The sequence below is a fragment of the Trichogramma pretiosum genome, unplaced genomic scaffold (genome assembly GCF_000599845.2).
Source record: "Trichogramma pretiosum strain Unisexual culture from Peru unplaced genomic scaffold, Tpre_2.0 scaffold11, whole genome shotgun sequence".
NCBI lineage: Eukaryota > Metazoa > Arthropoda > Insecta > Hymenoptera > Trichogrammatidae > Trichogramma > Trichogramma pretiosum.
This window is the reverse complement of record NW_019641702.1, coordinates 1,708,788-1,734,628: the sequence shown is the minus strand read 5'-3', so window position 1 is coordinate 1,734,628 and position 25,841 is coordinate 1,708,788. Positions and strand designations below refer to the sequence as shown.

At 42.2% G+C, this 25,841-nt stretch overlaps 2 protein-coding genes across 2 annotated transcripts in view; one reads left to right on the top strand and one right to left on the bottom strand.

The window, feature by feature from the left end:
* LOC106653804 (nephrin-like) overlaps window positions 1–25,841 on the bottom strand; it is a 212,266-nt gene that overhangs the window by 160,894 nt on the left and 25,531 nt on the right. The gene's annotated exons all lie outside the window — the stretch shown is intronic.
* LOC111694438 (glucose dehydrogenase [FAD, quinone]-like) lies at window positions 5,733–8,678 on the top strand. Its single transcript, XM_023462648.1, has 9 exons — window positions 5,733–5,805; window positions 5,888–6,104; window positions 6,219–6,347; window positions 6,435–6,631; window positions 6,738–6,832; window positions 6,905–7,169; window positions 7,435–7,882; window positions 8,070–8,440; window positions 8,523–8,678. The coding sequence occupies exons 1-9, from the start codon at window positions 5,800–5,802 to the stop codon at window positions 8,625–8,627; spliced, it is 1,833 nt and encodes a 610-aa protein (XP_023318416.1). The 5' UTR covers window positions 5,733–5,799; the 3' UTR covers window positions 8,628–8,678.

Here is a 25,841-nt window from a genome sequence, read left to right as displayed (position 1 = left end):
AACAGGCCAAAGTAGTATGGCTGCTCGACTAGATATCTGTATCATCGAGCACGCCGCTATTATTATATTGTGTGAAATTTCATCTCTTAACAAAACAATGCATTTACCCTCGAATATCATGGTCTTCGAGCAGTATATTATTTATTGTAATTTTGCGCGAAGCGCGCTAGTTGCGAAGAAAGGAGACATCTGTTGGTTTAACAATGCTAAATATTTATCGGTGAAACTGATATGCATTCGTTTATGTATTTCGTGTGACGGGTTTTGTTTACTTTTCGGCTATGTTATCAAGCTGGCCAGTTTTCGGGAAATTTCGAAAAATTCAAGTACAACATCAGAAAGTTAAGAAAACACATCGAAAACCCATATAACGAATTTTTTTTAGGTGCATTTAGGAGCTTTCTTGTGAGGTTAAAAATTAAGCCATTCGCTTTATAAACCAGCAAGCGCTTTGATAAAAGAGTTGACATGAAATCTCATATGTGTCGCATATTTAACATGATCAATTTGTGGACCAGTTGAAAAGTGAAATTTGAAAATAAAACAAAACTTATCGCGAACGCCTATAGTTTATGATCGTCTAACCTTTCAGACCGATAAATTTTCTACTAAGGATTTGACAAGGATCCAAGTACATTTAATCGTACGTTTCATACTGTTTTTTCATATTAACCACAATCGTATTCAAGTTAATAATGTTCTGTCATGTGATGAAGTGTACAAGTATGATATGGTTCTAAAGCCGACAAAGAAGTCAATTTTCTAGCTTATATTTTCAACAATCATTTCCTAAAATTTGGTACGAAAATTCGAATTCAAAAGTGAACCTGAAGTTTCCTTCGTCGAACTTTGACAAAAAGTTCGACGAAGGAAACATCAGGTTCATATTCAAAGTCAGTCAAAATCAAAAAGCTCGACTTCAGTTAAAACCATTAAACGCGTTTTTTCCTAAAACCGTACTTTATTTATCGCCCTACCATGTTCAAACATTTCGGGAAGGGAGTGTCATTTTTGTGGCTTTAAATGAGAACCTCCTCTCAAACGAAAATTTGAAGGAAGAAACACTAAAAATATTTTATGAAAAAGAGATAGCACCCTTTCGTCTATTGATTTCTGGGTCATGTACGAGCTTGCAAATTCCTAAACCTTAGCGAGTGCATAATGCAGTTGGCATAATCTTATGTTTATGTACCGCGAGCAAATGCATTACATATAAAGTTTCACAAAAGTACAAAGTAGTCGTAGCTGGAAAGACATAGTAGGGTCGCAGCACATAATGCCATTGAATCTTTGTCCCTTTAATTACCGTTTCGCGTAGGAGAAAACCTGGTTGGACGACTAATTAACGCAACTTCTCGTATACGGCCACCCACTCCCTTACTCGCAGCCTCCCTCTCGCTTTTTTTCTCTCTTTATATTTACCCACATACACGCACATACACACACATGTATAATTTCTTTCATTTTTCTTGGTTCTTTTTCGTCGCTCTCGTCTCTCTCTTTCTCTCTCTCTTTTTCTCGTTATACCTGCGCTAGGGTAGAGGTGTACGCTGTACATGCACAAGCGCACATAGACATAGACACGCATATTACCGGCGCGCGCTCCTCGTCGAGCAGTCTCAGCTCGAGCGAATTTAACCTACCTTAACGTTTCAACCCGCTTTTCTCGTGTTCAAATATACTCATGTGATTTTAAGGCGTCAACCCGTGGCGTACATATATACCCAACAGCGCCCAACGTTATATACTTTACTTGTGCGTGTTAATCGTGATTCGCGCAAGCGTATAGTGTGTGCATATATATCTGTAGGTGCGCACACGCATACACTGACATACGCGAACAAAGCTGCCACTGCCAGCTCTCTCACACACACACACACACACACACACACACACACACACACACACACACACACACACACACACACCCACACAGTTACGTTTATATAGCTCACATACACATATAGACATACAGTTAAAGTTGCGCGCCGACTGAGCGTAGAGCTCTCTAGCCATGTTGTATAGGTGGCCGAATTCACGCGCGTGCAACTGCGCGACGGCTCGTCAAGACTTATTTGTTAGACTCCCAGCTGCTGGCTCTATATACTATATAGCCGCTGCCACCTCCATCCGAGGCTCGCGCCGCTTCGTCAATCAGCGAAAATCTTCTCTTGACTTTCCCATAATTTATTTAGACCTTATCGCTAGCAGGCCGCGCGCGCGCGCGCTTCACAGTCGGACTTCGGAGTCCTCATTTAGCAATGATTCTCTCCCTCGTTTTTACCAAAGCCAAGAGAGAAAGAGAGAAAGAGAGAGAGAGAGAGAGAGAGAGAGAGTCGAGCTACAGACGCGTACTTTATGCATGTTTCGAGGTATTTACTCTGCTTTACCCAGACTTTGATCATTAGGAAATATTCAAGCTTGCTAGGCACGAGGGGGGTGGTGTGCTTGCTGCTGCTGCCGTCGCTGCGTACTTTTTTTTTATCGAAAAATAATCTATTTTTTGCGTGCGAACATGATCGTAAAGTAAGCGGTGTATCATTATTCAATGTCGTGAAATACGAGCCCGAATATGCGCCTAGGCTACGTCGGCAAGAGAGCATTTAATCAAAAACGTAAGGCGATTGCAACTACTCATGGCTATTGAACTAATGACCTTAACAAGCATTATTTACCATTAGACGGAGCGCAAGATCGAAAACCGCCTCGGCGGTCGAAACTATTCCCTTTCCTCTTACTAAACTTCTGTTTTCGCTTCTGCGAGCTACCGCTAATGGCCCGGGCGTTTGTGCTGGCCGTACACACGATGCATGTACGTGTGCGCGTGTACACACATTCGCGCAAAGGCCAAAATAATATTGATAGATTTTCCAAAATATCCCGTATGCGATTCTAACGACGCAACACTGCCGCGCTTATTGCAGTCCAATTACAAGAACCGAATCGGGCGTCGGGAGGAAGCTCGGGAAGCGCAGCGTGTCGGGCAAAAACCTAATTACAAATTGCAGCTCGACGCGAGCAACTACACGACCCAACTAGCTGTGCAGCTTTAATATTTGAATTGATAGCGTTAATTGGTTTGGGGGCTGTGCTCGCAAACAAGTGCTATTTATAGAAAGATCAATCGATGCAAATTTATTACGTGTGTACATAGGTGGCTCAGCTGGCGCTGTAGTGGCGGCTCGTCTGAGCGAGATAGCCGATTGGAAAGTACTGCTCATAGAGGCGGGTCCGGATGAGCCGCCGGGCGCCGACGTGCCCAGTATGGTGGCCATGTTCCTGGGCAGCCAGATCGACTGGAAGTATCGCACGCAGAACGAGACCCACGCCTGCCTCGCCCAGGGCGGCTCCTGCAGCTGGCCGAGGGGCAAGAATCTCGGAGGTACGAGCGTGCACAACGGCATGATGTACATCAGGGGTCAGCCGCGAGACTACGACGACTGGGCCGCGCTGGGAAATCGCGGCTGGTCCTGGAAAGACGTAAGTCCGCTGCCAATGGCATATCCCCCCATATACGATATATAACGCGCTCGAGCGTTTAATTTTGCGAGCTGCTGCATTGTGAGCTAGAGCCGTGTGGCATGCGCGTGACAATTTTCCACTCGTAAAGGCACGCACAATTCACACATGTCGATCGATGCGCGCGCCTGCAGGTACTGCCGTATTTCATGTGCTCGGAAAACAATACCGAGCTGTCGCGGGTCGGCAAGCGGCATCACGCCAAGGGGGGGCCGCTGACGGTCGAGCGCTTCCCCTGGCAGCCGCCCATCACCGCCGACGTCCTCTACGCCGCGGCCGAGGCCGGCTATCCAATAAGCGAGGACCTCAACGGCGACCGCATCGTCGGCTTCACCGTCGCTCAGATGAATAATCGCCAAGGCGTGCGGGTGAGCAGCGCCGCGGCCTTTCTTCAGCCAGTGCGACAGAGGCGTAATCTTCACGTGCTCCTCAACGCGACCGCGACGAGGATCATCGTCGAGAATCAGCGCGCCGTCGGGGTGCAGTACTTTCAGAACGGAAAATTCCACGCGGCTAGAGTCACGAGGTAATAATCATAAGATTTATAATCCTGCACGTTGTGCGGGTAATTTTGCATTTTCGACTCTACTTTTTTTTCGTTGAAACTCAGAGAGATCGTGGTATCGGGCGGAGCTGTAAATTCGCCGCATCTACTGCTGCTGTCGGGCATCGGGCCGAAGGAGCATTTGCGAGCCATGAACGTCAGCGTCGTCAAGGATTTACCGGGTGTCGGTGAAAATCTTCAAAATCACGTATCTTATACTCTATCTTTTACGATAAACGAGCCAAACACGTACGATCTGAACTGGGCTGCGGCCACGGAATACATTGCCTTCCAAAGAGGACCGATGGCTTCGACTGGCATGTCTCAAATTACGGGGAAACTACCGTCCACCTACACGACTGCTGATCATCCGGATATACAGCTATATTTCGGCGGATATCAGGCTGCTTGCGCGACCACTGGTCAGGTCGGGGCTCTACTGGATAATGGCAGACGCCGCATCAGTATGTCTCCGACGCTTTTACAGCCTCGCAGCAGAGGTAGAGTCTTTTTTTTATTATTCGGATCGATTTCGATTCACGCGCCAATCCAGCGAGCGAGCACTAACGAATTTTATTATTTTTTCGACTCACAGGCACTCTGCGCTTGGCCAGTAACAATCCCTTTGTGTACCCGATAATAAGGCAAAACTATTTAACCAATCCGGTGGATATTGCTATATTAATTCAAGGAATTCAGATTGCCCTTTCTCTAGCTAATACATCCGTCATGACAAAATACAATATATCCTTAGCAAATGCTCCCATTCCCGCGTGCTCACGCTTTCCATTTTTGAGTTATAACTACTGGGTCTGTGCCATCATGCAAGATACAGGTCCAGAAAATCATCAAGCTGGCTCATGCAAAATGGGCCCACCCAACGATCCATGGTCTGTAGTGGATCCTGAGCTCAGAGTCTATGGAGTTAAAGGTCTGCGAGTCGCAGATACTTCGATCATGCCCAAAGTATTTATTTTTCTTAAAGGAATACAGCAGAAATGTTTTTGATCGACTCAACGATTGTTTTATTTAGGTAACATCAGGAAACACGGCTGCTCCCGCAATGATGATTGGCGAGAGGGCGGCTGCATTTATCAAAAAAGATTGGGGAGCAAAACCAACGTCATGGTACGATTATAAATACACTTTTACCGTTATTATGCTCAATAATTCATGTGAAATTCTTTGACAGTTTGTATGCCAATGCAGACCACTCATTGGATTTACTTCACTGGGGTTTAAAATATCTTGACAAGAATCAAAACATTTGGAGATAAAGCCGATAATTTCCGTTTCATGTTGACGATAAAAAGTGTGTCAAGAGCAAAACTACACTGCGAGTGAACTTTAATCTGTTTAAATAGTCAAAACGAGAAACTGATTGTGCGTCATTTTTAAACGTTGTTATTTGTTGCTTGTAATTGTTATTTCAAAAACTATTATCTAGTCTAGATTACTTTACAATCCTACTTTCATTGTTACGTGTGTCATTGTCATTTTTATTACCAATTAGCCAGGTAACTGATAAAAGGAAATAATGTATTTCATGTGTTCATTTATCAAAAAAGTTACCACGAGAACTTATTTACGAAAACATTCGTACGTACTTGTTTCCGGTTTAAGTTTTAGCGATAGCAATATGTTCGTTTAGTATTTTCCTCGAAGCTTTGTAAAAGCATAAAATATAAGAGCGCATACTTTTTGTTCTTGCGTGTTGCTGATGTGCATTATTTCATATGATGGTACATTGTACAAGTTTCAAATCGAAATACATTTTTATAGTTAAACTTAGTCAACATTGTTGTTTTAATTTTTATATTATAGGTAAATTTTAGCGAATATTCGTCGAAAGAATGTAGCGATCCATTTCTTAATGGACCAGAAGTCAATCAACGCTGTGAAAATTTATTATCACATTGCGCCTTGTACTTGACACTGATGAACACTATAGTACAGAACTATACGCGAGTAACTGGCTCAAATAAACGCATAACACCAGTGAAAAAAGTGCTAGATGTTTACGATTTTATTGTTGTCGGAGGTTCGTCTATTTGAATCTTTTAAGTAAATTAAAGATTCAAAATACAATTATTTAATCGAAATACAATTATAAAATCGATAAATACAATTATGTAATCGAAAAAACCTTATTTAGGTGGTAATGCCGGGGCAGTGGTGGCCGGAAGGTTGAGTGAAATAAGAAATCTAAAAATATTATTACTGGAAGCTGGACCCGACGAGCCGAATGCAGCCCAGATACCCAGTAATTATGCTCAATATTTAGGTGAGGAAAGTTTTCTTTAATTTTAGCAAATTCTCATTCGCTAAAAGCTTTATTCAATTCGAAATGATATCGTCATTACTTATGTAGGCAGCGAGCTAGACTGGAGATATAAAACAAGAAACGAAACGTATGCTTGCTTGCGGAATAAAGGTATCTGTTTGTGGCCTCGCGGGAAGAACCTCGGGGGAACGACTGTTCATCACGGTATGGCTTACCATCGGGGAAACTCAAAAGACTATGAAAAATGGGTGGCAATGGGATGCACTGGATGGTCTTGGGAAGAGGTAAGTTTTTTTTGAAAATGTACCATCTATAATGTGTTCCAATTATATAATCGTTGCAAGATGTTTTTTAAATAAAATGTGGAATAAGAAAAATGTATTATTTTAGGTGAAGCCTTATTTTTTAAAGTCTGAAGATAATCGTGAAATCAAACGAGTGGGAAAACAACACCATAGTACCGGTGGGCCATTACCAGTCGAAAGGTGCGCAAAAATTATGTACTAAAATTAAACTTATCTTGTCTCGATTTGCTGCTGCACAGATCATCTTTTCAGATTTCCTTGGCAACCTCAATTCGCGAGGGACATCTTAGAAGCTGGCAAAGAAATAGGCTATGGAGTAACTGAAGATATGGTAGGCGATAAAATAACTGGATTTACAATAGCGCAAACAATAACTGATCACGGCGTGCGCATCAGCAGCGCCAGATCGTATCTCAGCCCAAATAGAAATAAAAATAACTTACACATTGCTTTAAATGCCTTAGCCACAAAAATAATATTCCAAGATAAAAAGGCCGTGGGCGTTCAGTTTATTCAGGTAAAACACTTTTGAATTTTATATTGAATAAGCTGGTTGTAATAAAAAAAGCAACTGAATTGGCACTTGACTTATTTTGATGGTTTTACCAAAAATCTTCGTTAGCATAAAGACGAGTATTTTTACATTCATATTTATGAAAGAAAAATAAATCAAGTATATCTCTGCTTCTTTAGCAAAGATAGTTTTTTCGCAAAACTTTAGCAAACAAGTAAAATTTTTTGAATCGCGTACTTACGCAAAACTAAACAAGAATTTTTTTTAGAACGACATAATACAGGAGGTTCAATTTAGACGAGAGATCATAATTTCTGGTGGCACTGTAAATTCACCGCAACTTTTATTATTATCGGGAATTGGATCGAAAACTGACCTCAAAAAGCTCGATATTCCAGTCGTTCATGATCTTCCTGGAGTTGGAAGGAATTTGCACAATCACGTGTCTTATGGTTTAGATTTTACAATTCAATACCCGAACAGTTCGGGCAATAGTTTCTCCCCGACAGATCAATATCTGGCCAATCAAACTGGACCGCTATCTTCTACTGGTCTGGCACAAGTGACAGGAATATTGGCGTCTGAATACACCAGTCCAGATGATCCGGATATACAAATGTTTTTTGCTGGCTTTGAAGCTAATTGTGGGTTAAACGACTCATCTTCCATGCGACACGTGCAATTCATTCCAGTGAATTTGCATACCGAAAGCCGAGGTAAATATCTACTCATAAGCGCTTTTGCGTTATCGAGTGCGAGGAAGTTTGATAAATAAGTATATTTCGAGAAAGTGCATTATGCGAGCGCTGCATGATAAATTGGTAGGACTTAAGATAGCTACACGCGATATGTGCGCGGGGCATTAAAGATTATTGAGTTGATTGCTTGAAATTCTTAATCCAGGTGAAATATCTTTATTGAGTAAGGATCCTCTGGAACATCCTTTCATACACAGTAATGATTTGGAAAATCTACGAGACGTGAAAGTTCTAATCTCCGGAATCCGTATAGCTCTTTCTCTGGCTGATTCTCCAACGATGAAGAAACTTGGCTTAACTCTGACGAGCTCCCCCCTAGCCGAATGCGCCGATTTTCCATTTAAGAGCGATGAATATTGGACCTGCGCAATTCGTCAAGAAACTCGGACGGAAAACCATCAAGCTGGATCGTGCAAGATGGGACCCGCTACGGACGAAATGTCAGTCGTTGATCCGCGACTTCGCGTTCACGGTATCGAGCGCGTCAGAGTCGTCGATGCTTCAGTTATGCCGAGGGTATTTATGTTAACTTGATGCAGGACGTGCCTCTCTACATAAATCTTTCACTGTTTATTGGAAAAATTATACAATTTTTCAGGTGGTATCCGGTAATCCATCAGCCGCTATAACGATGATAGCTGAACGAGCCGTAGATTTCATCAAACAGGATAACAATCTTTCTTTGAACGCGTGGTGTTGTTGAATACTGAACTCTTATAATGAATAAAAATGTGCGCTATAATTTTTTACAGTGTTGCATGAAAAAAAAGCATTGAAGTTGCATTGTGTTTTTCAAAGTAAAAGTGTTTGATCAAGATAACTAGGACGAAATAAGAGCGACTACGTGAAGTAATGCCGGTCGTTACTACGTGCATTAGTTCAATCAGAAAGAGCTTCTCGAACGAGAGACAACAAACCCAAGATGATAAGTCAGCGTCGAGCTCCGCTAGTCGAGAAGTCGGCTGATTTGCCTCGAAAACTTGTGTAATCTTTAAGGATCGAGCAGTTACAAAGACTTTACTCCTTACTCTCAGATTTGAAGTTTTATCGTGTTACCGTCCAATTTACGTTTGCTCCACTTTATTGAATATTCATGCGTGCAGAACTTTTATCAGGCTTCGAATTTATTTTTAATTGTAATTATAGCTAGAATCACAATGTCGAGCAAGTGTTTATATTTATAGCATAATACGTCGCGAATATGCATGACATGCTTATAAATTAATCACTCCGCACTGAGATATGTCTTATCGGGAATGCGATGTCAAAGGTTCGATTAACTAACAAGTTCATTATGTATGCTAATTGCTTCAAAGATAACATCCGTACAAATTGATAATAGTCGAGATATGGGAAGTTATATGCAAGAGGGAGTGAGAGAGAGAGAGAGAGAGAGAGAATAAGTGAATGTCCATTGGGAAATTAATCTCGAGTAATACATTGTTGTTCTCTGGCAGCGCAACGTTATGTTCTCTGTTTCAAAAAAAAAAAAAAATTGAACTCCGAACTTTGAAAGGCATTCGTCATTAATAGTTACAAACATCGATTAAACGGCGCAGTTTAATTTAGAGAAATGTTTTCGTAGTGATCATCGTGGTCAGTCGCATAGGTACGTATTTACCGATACCAAGCTCGGCATATGTGCTTACACGTATTGGACTAAACCGCAGCGGCAAAATAAACGCGACCCAGAAAAGTTTCCCGAAAGTTTGTGTATACACGTGAGCTACAATCAAGTCCCTGCTACGTTTCAGCCCGGTATCAACGAGAGCTTAGATAAATATAAATATGTGTGTATGTGCGTGTGTGTGTATTTTTTTACGAGGACAGAGTAATCCCTACAACTAGCGATCTTACGGCATCAAGTATCCCACCATGGTCGCCATTAGACATTATTTCGGGAGAGCTTTAGAAATAGCCTCTGGCTGCCTTTTTGATCTGTTTTAACAATACATTTCTAATTCAGCTCGCGGCAATTTGGGATTAAGGAAAAAATACAACGTATTTGATTTCGTTCTGTCTTTAGTTATCAACTGTTTTATTACCTTCAAAGCAAAGTTTTAGAAAAATCACCCCCTTACGTGAACTTTGGACAACAAAACAAAGCGGGCTCTGTGTTCCTATCTTTTGTTAAACAGTTGAAGCAGGATGACACTTCGTCGTGTACCAAACGATGCTCTGACCTGAAGCATCTGTGCATCAACAAAAGCTGGGTAATAATTCATCTCATCGTGATCCGTTTGACCCAAAACTTGTGATCTGAAATCAGTCCCCCTCCTTTTTTTGAAGCAAACAATCAAACGCCGTACCTTTTATACACCAATCATGATCACAACAAGTCCTGAGTGCGTACGTGAGTATAAGCGAGACATTTTCCATCGACGCTATGGGCAATTAACTTGGTAAAAACTCGCGAGGATACGTCACCACGGCTCGTTGAAAGTTTGAAAGAGTCAAAATAAAGCGATATAAATTTGCCACTCTTTCCTGCTGAGCCAAAAACGCCTTCCTCCCGAGCTTTGAGCGAAGGATAACGGGCTTCGACGTGCAACCTCACAAACATCAATGCTAAATCACACACCGTGTATAGCACATAGCGGAGTTTATAGCTCAACAAGCCCAGTAGTGCTGCGCACTGCTTGCGCGCTGCTTGCCATGAATGTATATATAAGTCAAGTACGCGCTCGCGTTCTGTCGTCGTGCCATTCTCACGTTTGCATTGTCTCGGTGGAACTTAGCCGGCACTTTGCCGAGCTCCGAACTATGCCGTTGCGCCGCGCGGCAGCTCTTGCGTATACTACCACTACTACCTACTACTGACTACATGCCTTCCAAGCCCCGAATTCCAAAGCCATGTGCGTTTGTAATTAACTGCAGTTACGTACGCGCTTATTATTTATAGTGATCTATGCGTTTACGAGCTAGATCGAACGGAACGCGTTCAACGGCTTTGTTGCTTCCAGAGCTATAAACTCGCAAGCGTAAACCTGAGAGTATCAATACATGCGTGACACGCGAAGATGAAATATCATAACCGAACGTTTGATGAATGGCCGTGAGCGTGCGAGCGTGAACGAAATTCCGTCTTCTAAATCTAACTCGAGGATAAGTTTTAAAAAATTACAAGGCTTAATCATGTTAAATTGCTTCTTTGGATAGGGAAAAGTCTGAAGCCTCCGTGACATAGTAAAGACGGCGCAAGCTGTACAGCTTTGGCCGTTTAGTAAAGCAGCAACAGCAGCAGCAGCAGCAGCAGCATCAGACTGCGAGTATATCTTGGAAGCTCTAGATCTCCGTTCAACGGTTAAGTCCTGTATTAAGGAGGAAACACGGCCGCCTGCTCCTCTGTGCTCTGCAGCGAGCCGATGAAAAATTTCCCTAACCCTCTCGTTCATGCCAAAGACTGGTGTTGCTCAATATCCTGACGTTTTTTTTCCCTTCCTTCTTCTTCTCCTTTTTGCTCCAATCTTTCTTACTTTCGCTCTATCTTCATCTTCTGCTATGAAAGTCTGTATACTTTCATCTTCGGCTGGCTAAAGTAGCGGCAACGGCTGTGTAGCTTTCGCGTAAATTGAATTCGATTTTCTGAGAAACCCCGAGCAAGGGCATTTCGCGCACAAACTCTCTTTCTCACTCGCTGGCAGTTTCCTCGACTGAATCAATCGAATTTCCTTCTATTTCATGGACTTCATGCTCTTTTATGTATTATCATATCTCCCTAGTTTTCTCTGACTTGTTATGTAATAACCAAATATGACGATCGCTTCAAAATCTCACTCTGGCAATGATTTCTTGCCAGATTTCTTTTTTATGCCCAAGTTCATGTCACGAAACATCTTTTTACAATATCACCAAGTCAAACAAAAACTCAAACATTTTATCATCTACATAAAATTTTAACAATCTAGAGTGAACTTCATTAAATGATTATTTTTGACATTTAAAAAAAAAATGTATTACAAAGTGAGCTTGTACAAAAAATCACACTTGAACTTATTTAAATGAATACTTCAAGGAGTAATGAAAGTCTGTACTGCACCCGAATGGAAAATGTATTTAATATATTTTTACACTCTCAAAATAAGAACGTGAAATTTTATCCAATAGCATGATTGAAACCGAGGTAATGTCAGTCGAGAGAAAGAGAGAAAGAGAGAGACGCTTGGCAACATTGTGCAATGAAATTATTTCGTATTGTGTGCCAAGAGTACGATATTTCGAACGAATTAAGTTGGGTGATGCGAGTGAGATCATGAGAGCGTGGCCAAGAGCTTGCAAGCTCGGACTATGAATTAAAATCTTTTTCTATTCGAGTGGTATTGAAAAAGTCGCACTCGAGTCGAGTAATTACTCTCAGGAGATGCTTGCGCAGCGCGCGCGCTCAACCCCGTCGTCGTACATGCGATGGTGTCGTCGGAGCTTCGAGCTCTCTTTAATGAAATTTCATATATGAAATTGCGCACGCGTCGAGTGTAAGAGTGTGAGAAAGGAAGGGAGAGACAGGGAGAGAGAGAGAGAAAAAAACAAATTATAGCTGCGACAGGTTTGAATATATAATATCGCGAAACACTTTATGCAGCATAGAGACTCGATATATCGCCAAGCAGTCGGTGGCCGATAGCCACATTGTGGCTTCTAGTGCGAGCTTTAGTATGCGCGCCGTAGATATGTGTACAGCTAGAATGCATATAATACACTGGGTATATGCTTGACTTGGGTATAATTGCAGGAGCTCTGAGCTCATGGGTAAGCTATAATGTATATATAACGTCTCCTTCTAGCAGGAGTACACACGTATACACGGGCGAGGCTCCATTCATTCGCAATTCTGTCTGTGTGAGTATATACCAACCGGTACGTAACGGGGGAATGTGTGTGTGTGTGTGTGTGTGTGTGTGTGTGTGTGTGTGTGGATGTGATACAATCGTTTGGGCTAGCTAGCAGTGCCTGCTCGACGTTGTATAGCCCTCTCGCGAGCGCACGGGCACACTGGCATTCATCTGATACGATAGGATCGCTTGTTAAGCCTCACCTGAGTACCAGCGAGTGAAGCAGCAGCAGCAGCAGCAGCAGCAGCAGAAGCAGTAGTAGAATTCCTAGCGCCGACTATATAGGTATATAACATGCCTTTTCTCTCTTTCTCGTGCTTCCTCGCTAACATCCTACTGACGCACGAGATAGAACGCGCGTCGACTTTTGCAATCCTTCTTTTCTACCCCTTTCACTCTTAGCTCATCCACTTAATACTTGCGAGCGCGCGCGCGCTGGCGGCCCGTTGGACTCGGGGGGTTTTCTTCATTTGTGCTGCTTTAGATAGACCCACTCTTTTCTTATCTTTTCTCGAACGTGTTCTTTTGTAGCGGCTCGTGTACGACTATACGAGCGATAGGTACGTGCCTATAGCCGTACTATATATATACACACACCGTACACCAAGGTATATACGTATACGTACGTACCTATAGCTTAAATATACTGATGAGCGACCGAAGGAGCGAGTGAGCTAGCCCAGAGAGCCGCTATAAGGGCGGAGATTCTCTCTCTTGCTCGCTCTTTGCGGCTATTATGCTATGTATGCCCTCTACGCGCGCACACGCCGGGTCAGGAGCGACCGCCCAGCAGAAACGCCAAGATTTATGAGCTTTATGCGCGACCTGCTATTAAAATTCAAGAAGCTATCATTGAGTTTGCGCCTATATGTACTATGAGTGTTTGCATCTATTTTATACGGCCGCAAACTGGTTGGTATAAAGGTGGTGTGGGGTGAGGGGTGGGGAAGGGGGACACCCGCGCGCGCAGAGAATCGAGCAAGGAAACATAGTTGTATATAGATAACTCTACTTGACTTTATTTACATTTAGCTTCGCCTCGATGTACACGGGTGCCGCTGCTGCATGGTTTATTACACCCCGAGACCCTCCCACAGTCCGACTACCAATGAATCGCTTTAAATCTCAAAAAGTCGGCAATTATGGAAATTTTTACGACTCCCAAGTCCCACGAGAATCATACGAGTGCCGAGGCCAAATAGCTCTCCTCGGTCTTCTTGCGCGCCGCCAGCAGCAGCAGCAGCTTTGTGAGATGTTCGATTTGCTTTGCTCTCGCGGCGCAGCTCGAGAGTACAGAAGTGCGAGCTCTTTGCTGCGCGTTACAGTATAGTGCGTAAGATGTATGCGCGCGCGAGTCGGAGAGTGAAAATACTGTTTCCAATTTATTTTGCGCAAGACGTTAGGAATGTTCAAAGTCTTTTGAAAAAGAAGCACCACCGCCGCCGTTTTCTAGTCTTGTTCTCGCGCTAACCTGATCGATATACACCGCACCGACCCCCCCTCGACTCTCTTTCTCGTGCGCTGTAGCGGGTCCGCGCGCGCGCGCGCGTCGAGCAATATATACGTACACCGCCCGAGCCCTCGCGCTCGCTCGCCCTAGTTACATGCCACTGCATTACTTAAGTTACTTACGGTCTGCCGGCTAGCAGCGCGCACCCTTGCAGAAAGAGAAAGAGCATAGTTGTATAAATCAGCGGTAATTACCTGCAACATAAAAAGGATATAACATGTTAGTAAATTCCTTTGCAGTTTTTATTAATGTTCAGTTTTATAATAAACCCGTGTATACGTGTATAAATATAATTAGGCGCAATTTTTCATCTCCCCTGATACTTTGCGGATGAAATTAAGGACTTTCAATTTAAATTCGCGGAATTTATCGAGCATGACGCAATAACAAATAGCCCAGAGGTACGGAGCGAAACAGCTGATGAGCGACATCAATTTTTAATTTTAAAACGAGCGAAGTCGGTACTCGGTGTAGCGTATTCAAAAATTAGCGCTTGATTAAAATTTTGACTACTGCAGTACGAAGTGTAGAAACTAGTTTTCATTCGCGTATTAAAAAAGCAGAATTTTTTCATTCATTATTTATTTTTACGTTGCGATACTATTTTACTTTCGAATTTCAATGGATAATCATTCACGTGTTCAGCGTTGGTTCATGAGTTGTCATTATTCGTTTCGTGTAGACTTTATTTAATTATTCCACTCATTGACTTATCGAACACGCTGCTTCGAGAGTATACACACAGAAGCAGAAACTGTGTTAGCCTTGGAATTGGCCCATTTTCTGCAAGTCACACCGTGATGAATAAATCAAAATATTAATGACTAATTTCGGTTTGCTTGTTATTTCATCGTGGCAATTCAATTAAAAGTAAAAGAAAAATACTCCACACTTTAAAGCAGTTGTGCACTCTTGGTTATTGCAAGTACGTGTACATAATATGTATATACACACACCAAGAAGCAGCGAATGCAGAGAAAAAGAGGTGTACACACTGAAAGAAGGAGTAAAGGAGAAGTAGCAGTAGCGGCAAGTTCACGAGTACTCGGTGATAAAGAAGAAGCACGTAATTACCGCACTACGCTTTACACACGACCCTATCGGCACGTAAACCGCTTTACTTTCGAGACCCGTACCTCCCTCTACCCCTGCTACCCTACCCCCTCCCTTGCCTCGAGCTTCCTGTTCTCGAGTGCGTGCAGCGGCTACATCGGGGCGCGCGCAAGTATATATAGCGGCGTGTTATACTACAGCCAGTGGTAGACCGTACGTTCAGTCAGACGGGAAGACGGGAAAAAAATGAAGTGTGACTTTTACGGTGCGAACGACGTCGGGCGCGACCGACACAAATCCAGGCTACATATCATTGCAGCCTCGAGGCGAGCATCTTCCGAGCAGATAATGACTGGTTATTTGGGGATTTTTTTCAGTACGCGAGCGTGTACAGTAGTACCCGCACGTATAGACGAGCTACATGACGTATAGCAATAAGAACAGACAATATACTTGCGCTACACGGGAGCTCTCTCAACTAGAGTTTATTTTATTGTGGTATCGTTATATATACGTAATACACTTACTAACTTCGCCCTCGACTCGTGCTTCCTCTTTGATTTCGACTTGTTGCCTCAAGCTTTATACAGCGGCGTTCGTTGTCTCGTGCTCTAAGTGTAAATTAGCCCGCCTTAGCAATTACCCCGGGAAAGCTTCGACCAAAGGAATGTAAGAAACTCATACTCGAGGAAAAAAAAAGCGACTGCGAGAGAGAAAGGAAAGGAAAGAAATTTACACTTTGAGGGTATTTGGGAGAAAATGAAACGTGCAACAAAAAGAGCTCGAGAGATACGTTATATATACAATTTGAAAGATGGACGAAGGATCTTACGTTGAGCTTAATCCACGTGCAAAAAAGGGGAAAAGTAAAGAAAATCAGCCTAGCTGCTAATTGGGTTTACTTCATTAAAAATAATTCAGAAAGACTTTTTTTTATAACGAGCTTTGTGCTTTAACTATATTTTATGGGATTTTATGTGAAGGCTAACGCCTTCGCAAACAAACAAGCTGATCCGCGTTAAAATAACCATGAAACTGATCAATTATTTCATTCAATTTATATTATTTAATTAATAATCAATGTCTCGAGGTAAAAAAATATCGACGCGATTGCACACTCACGTCGTGAACGACTCGTACAAGGTATATCATAGGTGTCGGTACTGGTTATAAAACTCACGGATGAATAATATAATATCAAAGAACGAAGCGCGACCAGTTGGCCTGTTTTCATCAGCGCGCCACGACGGCAAATTAAGTTGGAAATGCTCGCGAAGCTCGCGCACGCATACAGAAGCGACGCGAGTGCGCGCGGCTTATGACACTAAATAAACTCGATGCTCAATAAGACTCGACATTTATAGTAATTTACGCTCGAGTAAATATAATACGCATAGTTCGTCCGCGAGCGAGTCAATTTACTTTAAGCGGAAAAATCTTTAAATATTTTGCATAACTCGCGTGCAAAATGAAATGATTGAGTTGGTAAAGCTGCTGCTGCTGCTGCTGCTGCTGCTGCAGCAGTGGCAAGCGTCGAAAATTACGATACCCGGGATATTATCTGCACGTGTATATGTAGATGTAGACGTTGGGGGGCACGCACCAATCCTGGACGAGGCGTAAGCACGCCGTAGCGTAAATTCGAGCGACAACTACGCGCCAGAGGTAAAGGCGAGAGTGAGATAGAGCGAGTGAGAGAGACGAGATATAAGATTTTCAGCTGCTCCACTTCGCTCGCAAGCTGAATTGGGTAAAAATCTTCTTTTTCTTCTGCTTCAGACCAGGAGAAGCGAGAGAAAGAGAGCAAGCTCATTAGATTTACGGTGCCTAGGCTAAATGTATGCAGATTGTACGTAGAGGAACTGCTCTCTACTGCTCTGCTGCTGCTGCTGCTCTCGGAAAAACGAGCAATTCAAGGAAAACGCCAAGAGGGTGCAAAGAAAAGAGAGGCGGGAGAGAGCATCGTATAGCACTGCGAGAGCGTGAGGTGCAAAAAAAAAAAAAAAAAAAAAAAAATAAAAATCGGTGAACTCGCGGCAATGAAGGAATTATGCGCAACGAAGGAGAAACGCGCGCGTAGACGTACGCTCTCTTCCCCTTACCCCTCCTCATCCTCCTACTCGCTTCGTTTCTCTCTCTTCCACTAACGCGTAGCGAAAAATCGATACTACAGCAAAATACCTTCGAGCTCTCCTCACAATCTTCAATGTATGTATATATGCTCATCATCAATTTACAAAAAAAAAGGGAAAAAGCGAGCCCTGTATAGGTACCACAATAGCTCTTGGCAGTAATCAGCGTTGCTTGCTGCCAGAAGCAGCGGCGACGGAGGCAGTGGTGGTGCTGCTGGTGGTGGCGGCGGCGACGATGGCATAGTACTTCTCGATGGAAAATAGAAGAGAGAATATAAGGAAAAGATGAATAGAGGAGAGGAAAAAGAAGCAGAACAAGAATGGGATAAACGAGAAACGGCAAGAATCGCGACAAGTGTACACAGAGAAGGAGTGAGCGCGCGCGCACAATGAGATTGAACGGGAATAATATCACGATACATGGGAACGAATTTATGAGTGAGTACGCTGTTCTTTGTTTACTCTCTGTGCGAGTGAGCGAGAAAAATAGAATGAGAGAGAGAGAGAGAGAGAGAGAGGAGATGTATTGAAGCTAGATATATATCTTATCTTCGTACAAGAGTTTATTCGACGGTAGTTTATAATGCGACGACGACGAGCAGCGAACGTTGTTATACGCGCACGATGCACTAGGCAAGCGATGCATTTGAAGAGAGAAAGAGAGAGAGGAGCGAGTGAGCTATATATGGGAGTTATTAAGAATAATGACTTGAAACCGGAAGAGAGGATGTCTGCTGTGGAGGTAGTTGCAGGGCACGCTTAGTGCCTATGGTAGTGGCGTATAACCGACATTCACAGTCTGCATCATACTTATTCATGAATCTAAGTGATTCCGAGAGGGTCTGTAGACGATATCTCTTGGTACACGTGCGCCTGATGAACTCTTGGCCGATGGCCGTTCATCTCTCCCATTCTCCCACTCCCTCGTGATGTTGCTCGTTGGTGCTTTCTTTGCTCCGACTCTCGAACTCCGCCAACCTTAACGGCTCGAGTGTCAGCTGCCTAATTCATATACGTAACGAGCAAATTGACATGCACTCTCGAACGTCTTTTCAAAGGAAATTCGCATCGATTCACACGATGGCTTGCCAAGGAGCTTGCGCATAGTCAAGCCACCGTACCGTGGATTCGAGTTTGCACATTATTTTTAACCTTTTAGCGTGTTACCTGTATGTACAAAGCCGTCGTCGACGACGCGACGAGAAAACACACACACACACACATAGTGAGCTGAAAAAATTCATTTAATGCCAGTAAGAAAAATCTTCACAAAGATTTGCGAAGCACTTCTGGATTACCGAACGGAGGCGGCAGTGGCGGTGGCGACGGTGACGGTGCGCCAGCACTCGCTCACCTATACACGTACAGCGCTCAACCCGCATTTCCGAAAGAGAGAGAGTTGAAAAAATTTTCTCCACCGGCACAACTTTCAGACCATATACTTTTTTTTTTTAAACCACTTGCTTTTTTTTCATAATTCTGCATCGTGTCGCATTCTTTTTCACGCTCGACTGCACATACGGGTTTCGACGGCGCTCGAAATCCCAGGTAGTGTACGGTGCAGCCGAGCAAGCTGCAGTTCAGATAAAGCGCGTTGTACTGCGCGAGCTGGTCTCATGAACATGCTCCTAGTTCCTACCCTCCGTATATGGCTGCGCATGTTCGTGTGTCTCTGTGTGTGTGTGTGTGTGTGTGTATGTTTACGAAGCTCGCGGAGTAGAGAGAGCTAGTTTGAACGAGGGAGGATAAATGACGACGTTGACTGTGTTTACGCATTCTGCTGACGAAAATAATTCGAAATCGGCGCGATCGTCCGAAATCTCACGCGTTATCGAGCATTGAAGGATCCGAGAGCTCGTTTGTGCTCGTGCACTGGAAGAGGAGAAGCGAGATGAAAAAAAAGAAGAAGAGAGAGAGAGAGAAAGCGAAAAACAGACAGACAAACAGACAGATAGACTGCGAGATAAGGTAGCGGCAGTGGAGCTTACTTTTGAGCATGTAATAAGCTCTGTATCTCTCCTCTTTTGCCCGAGTGTGTGTGTGAGCGTGTATGCATATTATAGCGACACACTATACACTCGACGGTGCAACGCACCTGCAAGTACAACACGCGGGGGGATGCAGAAAAAGAAAGACGCCAAACGAGCTTTCGTGTGTATACAGCGCGCGCGCGCGCGCTCACACACGCGTGCACCAGCACAAAGTTTCCTTCCTCTTTCCAACTTCTCCCTCTCTCCCTTTCTCTCTCTCTATCATTTTAGCATCGCTTCTAATGGCTTTTTGTATACGGATACTCTTTTCATAATTGAGTCATTTGCATTTTTCCGCCGTATAGACATAGAAAATACATACTCGCTGCGCAATTGTGTACGCTTGCTTTAAGCAAGCATTATGTATAGTACACGATGACGAACGAGAAACTAGGAAATTAAATGAACTTTTCCGTGCGCACCTACTTGCGTTCGAACGATTTCGTGAATAGTGCTAATTTTGAAAAATATGTATATTTACCACGCTATAGACTGTTTTTCATTAGCGGGTTAAAAAAATATCATCGACATGGGTCACACGCCAATCAAAATTAGTTTGGTATATTTACTTTTTATTTAATTTATTTTCTCTTGACTCTTTATAATATTAAACGTACTGTATAAGCTATCGTCGATAAAATGTATGAACCTTTGAATTTTTTAGAACATATATTTTATTAAACACAGGTCAACGTTTTACTGCACATGTGTGACTGATGTTAATTAAGCAATATCGATTATTATAATTGGAACAATGTGTAGCGAAAAATCGTGAATTTTTTATTAAATAGGATAGGATTTAATTGAATCGTTTTGGCAAAGAAATTTTAAGTTCGTTGAACTGTACTGCATAACCTACAGAGTACGGAGGATGAAAATTAATAAAGATCTTGAATATCGAAAAGCTCTCTTGCCATACGGAAGACTGAATATTAATAAAAGTGCCCTGTACACTTTTATTTCTGGCAAAAGGTTAATAAAATCGAGGCTTTGGTATAATGAGCTTGATAACGAGTCAATATACGTATGGAACGCCCATGAAGTTGGCAAAAAATAATCCACACATATACAGACGCGTATCAAGACTTTGGTATATTCCATATGAATATATATGCATGCATTATACGGTATCAATGTGTTGCAATTCATTTTATCGGCTTGATGTCGGAGAGCCGCGAAAGGAAAATAAAATAAAGGAAAAAGTAACCTACGTCGAGAATGAAAAGGGGCAGATTTGTGGGTAGGCGAGGTGGTTCGAGTCACGCTAGGCACTAGCCGCTAATTGCATGTCCGAGCCAAGTATATCACCGCAGCTGCTGCTACTAACCTTCCTTATACCAACCCTTTTCATTCGTTTCGATCCGCGTTGATAGATCTCACGCTCGTTTCTTCCCTTATACTCTTTCTGTGCTGGCCTCTCTCTCTCTCTCTGCGCTGATTGTCTACCGTATAGCCAGCGAGAAAGAGAGAGAGACTAACGTATTTACACTGATTTGTGTGCGATGTATGCGCGTACACGAGCCAAGGAGAAATAATGGCGAGGAAGGAGCTTTCTTATATCTTTCGAGCGAACAGCTTTTCCGATTATCTCTTCTCGTATGTCCATTAGAGGCCTGTCAACAGGTTAATCCAAGCCTCGAGCTCGCGTGGGCATAACCCGAAAGAGGGAATCGGTACGTTAAAAATGCGTACACTTTTATAAAAAATCATTCTTATCCTTCGAACGCGCGGGGGGCGAGCATTCATAAATAATCCGAGTATGCAGTAAAGCGTTCTCATTTTTCTGCCCTTATCCTTAACAGAAATATTTTCATTCCGCGGAGAAATATCGCTTTTTCGATAAATGCCGCTACACACACACACACACACACACACACACACACACACACACACACATTGTAAATATAAAATATGTGCAGGCGCATGAATCATTCTTCCTCCGCAGTATGCGAGCTCTCTCGTTTACGAATCGCGCGATTTGCGCGCTCAACTTGAGACGCGAAAAGAAAGAAAAGTTTTTCGAGTCCCAAATTCCGATTGCCAAAAAAAGGGTATTTTGCCGGATTCAAAATGGTCGAGAGTGTAACGGACGCAGGTGCGGGGGAGGATCTTGTGTACTGCGGGGGCTCAGCACATGCTCGCACACGCGTGGACAAATGAACTCGATATACATTCCTTTCGTCTGGGGCGTGTATAAACTTGCCAAGTCGCCCAGTTCGAGTCGGGAAATAAATCTCGATCGGCTGGGTGCATTGTAGTTTCAATTCGCAGTTGTATCGTACACCACGTGTACCGCTGCGATACCGCGGCAGCAGCAGCAGTTAGTTTTAAAATAAACAACGAAATCGAGGGATGGAGCGCGGCGTAGAACAACTGGCAAGCAGCAGTAACGGTAACAGCAGCAGCACACCGCAGTAGCCAACTCGCTCAGTGGATGCGCATCATGAGATACGTGCCATGTATATGCTCTCTCTCTCTCTCTCTATCCCTCGAGTTGGCTGGATAGAGGTTCGTTCAGGTCGCATCGTTTTGATTAGATTAATAGCCTTGGATCGACGTGTCAAAACCGCTGTGCATTTCTCGCTCGCAGCGCTCTCGACTCGCAAAGCTTCGACCTACTCTCTCGTGCGCGCGCTCTGTATGCATCCGCACCACCACTTGTATCTTTCCACTGGGTTGAGCTCGCTGTGGAGCCCGAGCCACCGACGGCGCACAGGGCGTGTGTGTATATGTAAATACTACTAGCCAGTGTGTGGATGTCACTTTTCTGCAACTGGCAAATTGGTACACATAGGTATATATTTGCTCCCGGCGCTATTCGCACACTACACACGGTGGTGCATCTGCGCTAGCTGCACAGAGATCGCGCACGTTCGCAATAAACTCTACCGACTGCACTATCCACTATCCTATACAGTCAGATGCATGGAAGTACATACGTGCGTGCATACGTATATTTATAAATTTAAAATTTACTAAGCAAAGGATGAAAAAAAATACGCTGCGATGCCGAGGCAACGAGTAAAAGAGTATAACCTGTAGAGCGCCAACTATTTGTTATTTCAATCACACTGTAGTGCAGCAGCAGCAGCAGCAGCAGTGGCGCGAGGGATTCAGCCGAGGATTTGAATTTTTTTTCCTCTGCAGCTTTACACGACTCTAATATATATATTTTTATATACACATATATACGTATACCATGCACACAATGCTGTACTCGATTCTTTTGTGCGCAAGCGACGCTTGGCGTTGAGCTACCTGCCGAGAGAGTTACGGAATGCACTCCAACGTGAATCGATGTGTACGCGCACAGGGATCGAGGGAGAAAAAAACGAGGGGAAGGGAGAGAGAGAACGAAAACGATTGAAATTTCGAGCGTTGATATTGTATTTTTGCATTTGATACAGCGCCAGGGGTTTGCACGCCACCATAGTAACAGACTCGAATCAGTGCGAGCTTGTCAAGCTTCCCTATACCTACGAATTCACAAATATAAATAGATAAATTCCATCGACTCTTGACTCGCCACTCTACTCGGTGGAAACTTGCCTTTTTTAAGAGATCCAATTCACTTAAATGGCATCTTGATTTCTTTTTAATCATAAATTTAGCCTTACGAATGTTCGACATTATGCTTTTTGCAACTATTCGTATTTATGTAGTTGCTTAAAATAACTACTTAATTGCAATTTTATTTTGTAATAAGATAATGATAATAATAGCAATGATTGATAGTTTGATTAATACAGATTTAAAAGTAGCTAATTATTTTTCCTTTTACATGAACGTTTTTCATCCAAATATTAATATTGATTTGAATGGAATTTTTGGTAACACTCAGGCAGGTTCAAATATTTTTAACAATGTTACATTATTTACTGTCAATGATTTCAATATATCTCATACTCGAAACCAGTAATGCGCAGTACATGACTAATGCATACACTTTATTGAATTTTACATATAGATATAACCGTTAGAAAATTAAATAGTTCGCATATTCGGCACTGCGCTCTATTATAGATAACAGTAATAAACTTTCGACGTGTGTAAAAGGATCGAAAAGATTATTACGAATGGATATCTTTTATATTTTATACACAAAAATGAAGTATAGGAACAGAGTAAATCTTAAAATTAAACAAAATTAAGTCCATCATTTCCTTCGAGTGTGCATCTGTACTAAAAGAGATAAAAAAAAGGTTACTTCGCTGAAAAAATGGAATACTACTCTTTACTAGAGGGCATTGGTAAACACAGGAACTGAACGGCGCAGTAACTTCTACCTCACTGTTCAATTTATTGTACTAATATATCAAGTACATTTGACAGTCACCAAATAAAGTAACCTCGACCAATATATTCGAATAGAAACTAACACCTCATTAAACATTTTAAACTCCGTATTAATTGATACATCAAGTGTAGTGAACGCATTCTATTTCAAACGATACACATAAATGACTTTGTCGAGAGCAAACTTGAGGAGTACAAATTCGGTATATTTATAGAAGCCCAATTTTCATCCTTGTAACAACGTATGCAATTTGCTAATGTTTTAACTAATATTACAAATACAAATTCTAAGTATTAGATGCAGAAAAATCGAACGAAATCGAATAAAAAGGTTATTATAATTCCTTCTTAATTCTAAAACTTTACTTTTTCTCTATTGGGTTTAGAGATTGGCTTTACGACATCTCGCGACAACTAATGAACTAATGCGTTGCTGAAAAAAATAATTACAATACATCGAATTTTCAACACGTTTGCCTTACTTCACGATAAAATAATGTTTTGTATTTTTTAAGCATAGTGTGATACATTTAATGCGAGTATTGTAATGATTGGTCAAGTAAATTTGTAGTATATCTTTGTTATGAAAATCATTAGTTTAAAAAGTAGTTTAAAAATTAGATTAAATGTTGAAATTTCAAAATTTTTTTAACTTAGAAGATCATTAAATTAAGCCTATTTGAATATTACGATACAAATTTCCATTAAAAGTACTTGAAATTTATGAACAGTTTTTACGATTTAGATAGTTATGGTAATACTACATCGACATAGTAATCATCACCACAGCATCAAGTCCTGCATAGTATTTCATTTTTTCAGTATTGAGGGAACATGTGGGACGGAGAACATGAAATTTGTTTAGGCTATCGGTCAGTTGCAGGTATGTGAGCAACGATTAATAAATGCGGTTAACCGTTCGGCCAAATTATGCCGATTAGCAATTGCGCCCCGAGTCATAGCCCAGCGAATTCGTCAAAATACCGCCGCCGCGAGGGAAAGAGGATGAATGTTTATTCTACAGCTGTATAAGGACGACCAAGTGTGTACACGCACAAGTGCGAACTCTGAGGTGTTTCATCAGCGGCTTCTGTAATTAAGGGGGTTTTCCCGAACAACTATGCATATAACAACCACCACGAGTCGCGTCGTGCTCGCAAGCTCGCGCATGTACAGAGCAGCAGCTTTCTGCTGCGAGCCACGCTGCGTGTAGCTGTATTACGTATCGCTCGATGACACGCCTCTGTTTGCTCCACTAGCTGACGCGTACGTATTTATTAGATACATAAGCGCGTACACATAATAAGATACGTAAGTATACATATACTATGAAAAACAATTCTGAATCCTCATTGACGTATTTTCGACATGTACTTTATTTGAATTTGTTTATTGCTACAGGTCAAACCGGAGATACGCAAGCCTGTGTGATTCCCCCATTATTCATCAATTCCAAAAAAACTTTCTATTGAAGGGCATCGCGAAAGGTTGTATAGACTGCTCATCGTTGTGCATTCTGATACGGTCAATACATCAAGAGTAGCTACAACAAATGGTGGATTCAGTCGTGACCGAGGTTGTGAATAACTCGTCCATCTACATAATTGACGATTGGATTAAATGTCTCAGTTAACAAAATTTAAGAGGAGATGATTTTCGGTCTTGACCAGAGAACAGGCAAAATACAACAGATATTTTATATTGGTATTATTAGAGAGATGAACCCGTGAATAGCATAATACTGAAGAAGCGTAGGTAATTTATAATCAAATTGTCTTAATGCATGTAAAGTGTTTGATCTGCATGGCTGCATGTTCACATCAGCAGATTTATAACAAAGCTTCGTGGATTCGATGACAAGCTCGCTCATTAAAAATCTGTTTACAACAGTTGCTGCACTAAAATCTAATCGATCGTACGCTTTGGAGTTTATGTTGAATTATTCATCCCCCTCGCCTACTGACAACTTTTTCATAATAATTTTGAAATTCCTCGATAATATGTCGATGAAAAGTCAAGTATTGAAGAGTCAAGAATCTTATTTTTATAACTATTGAATAAGGTTTA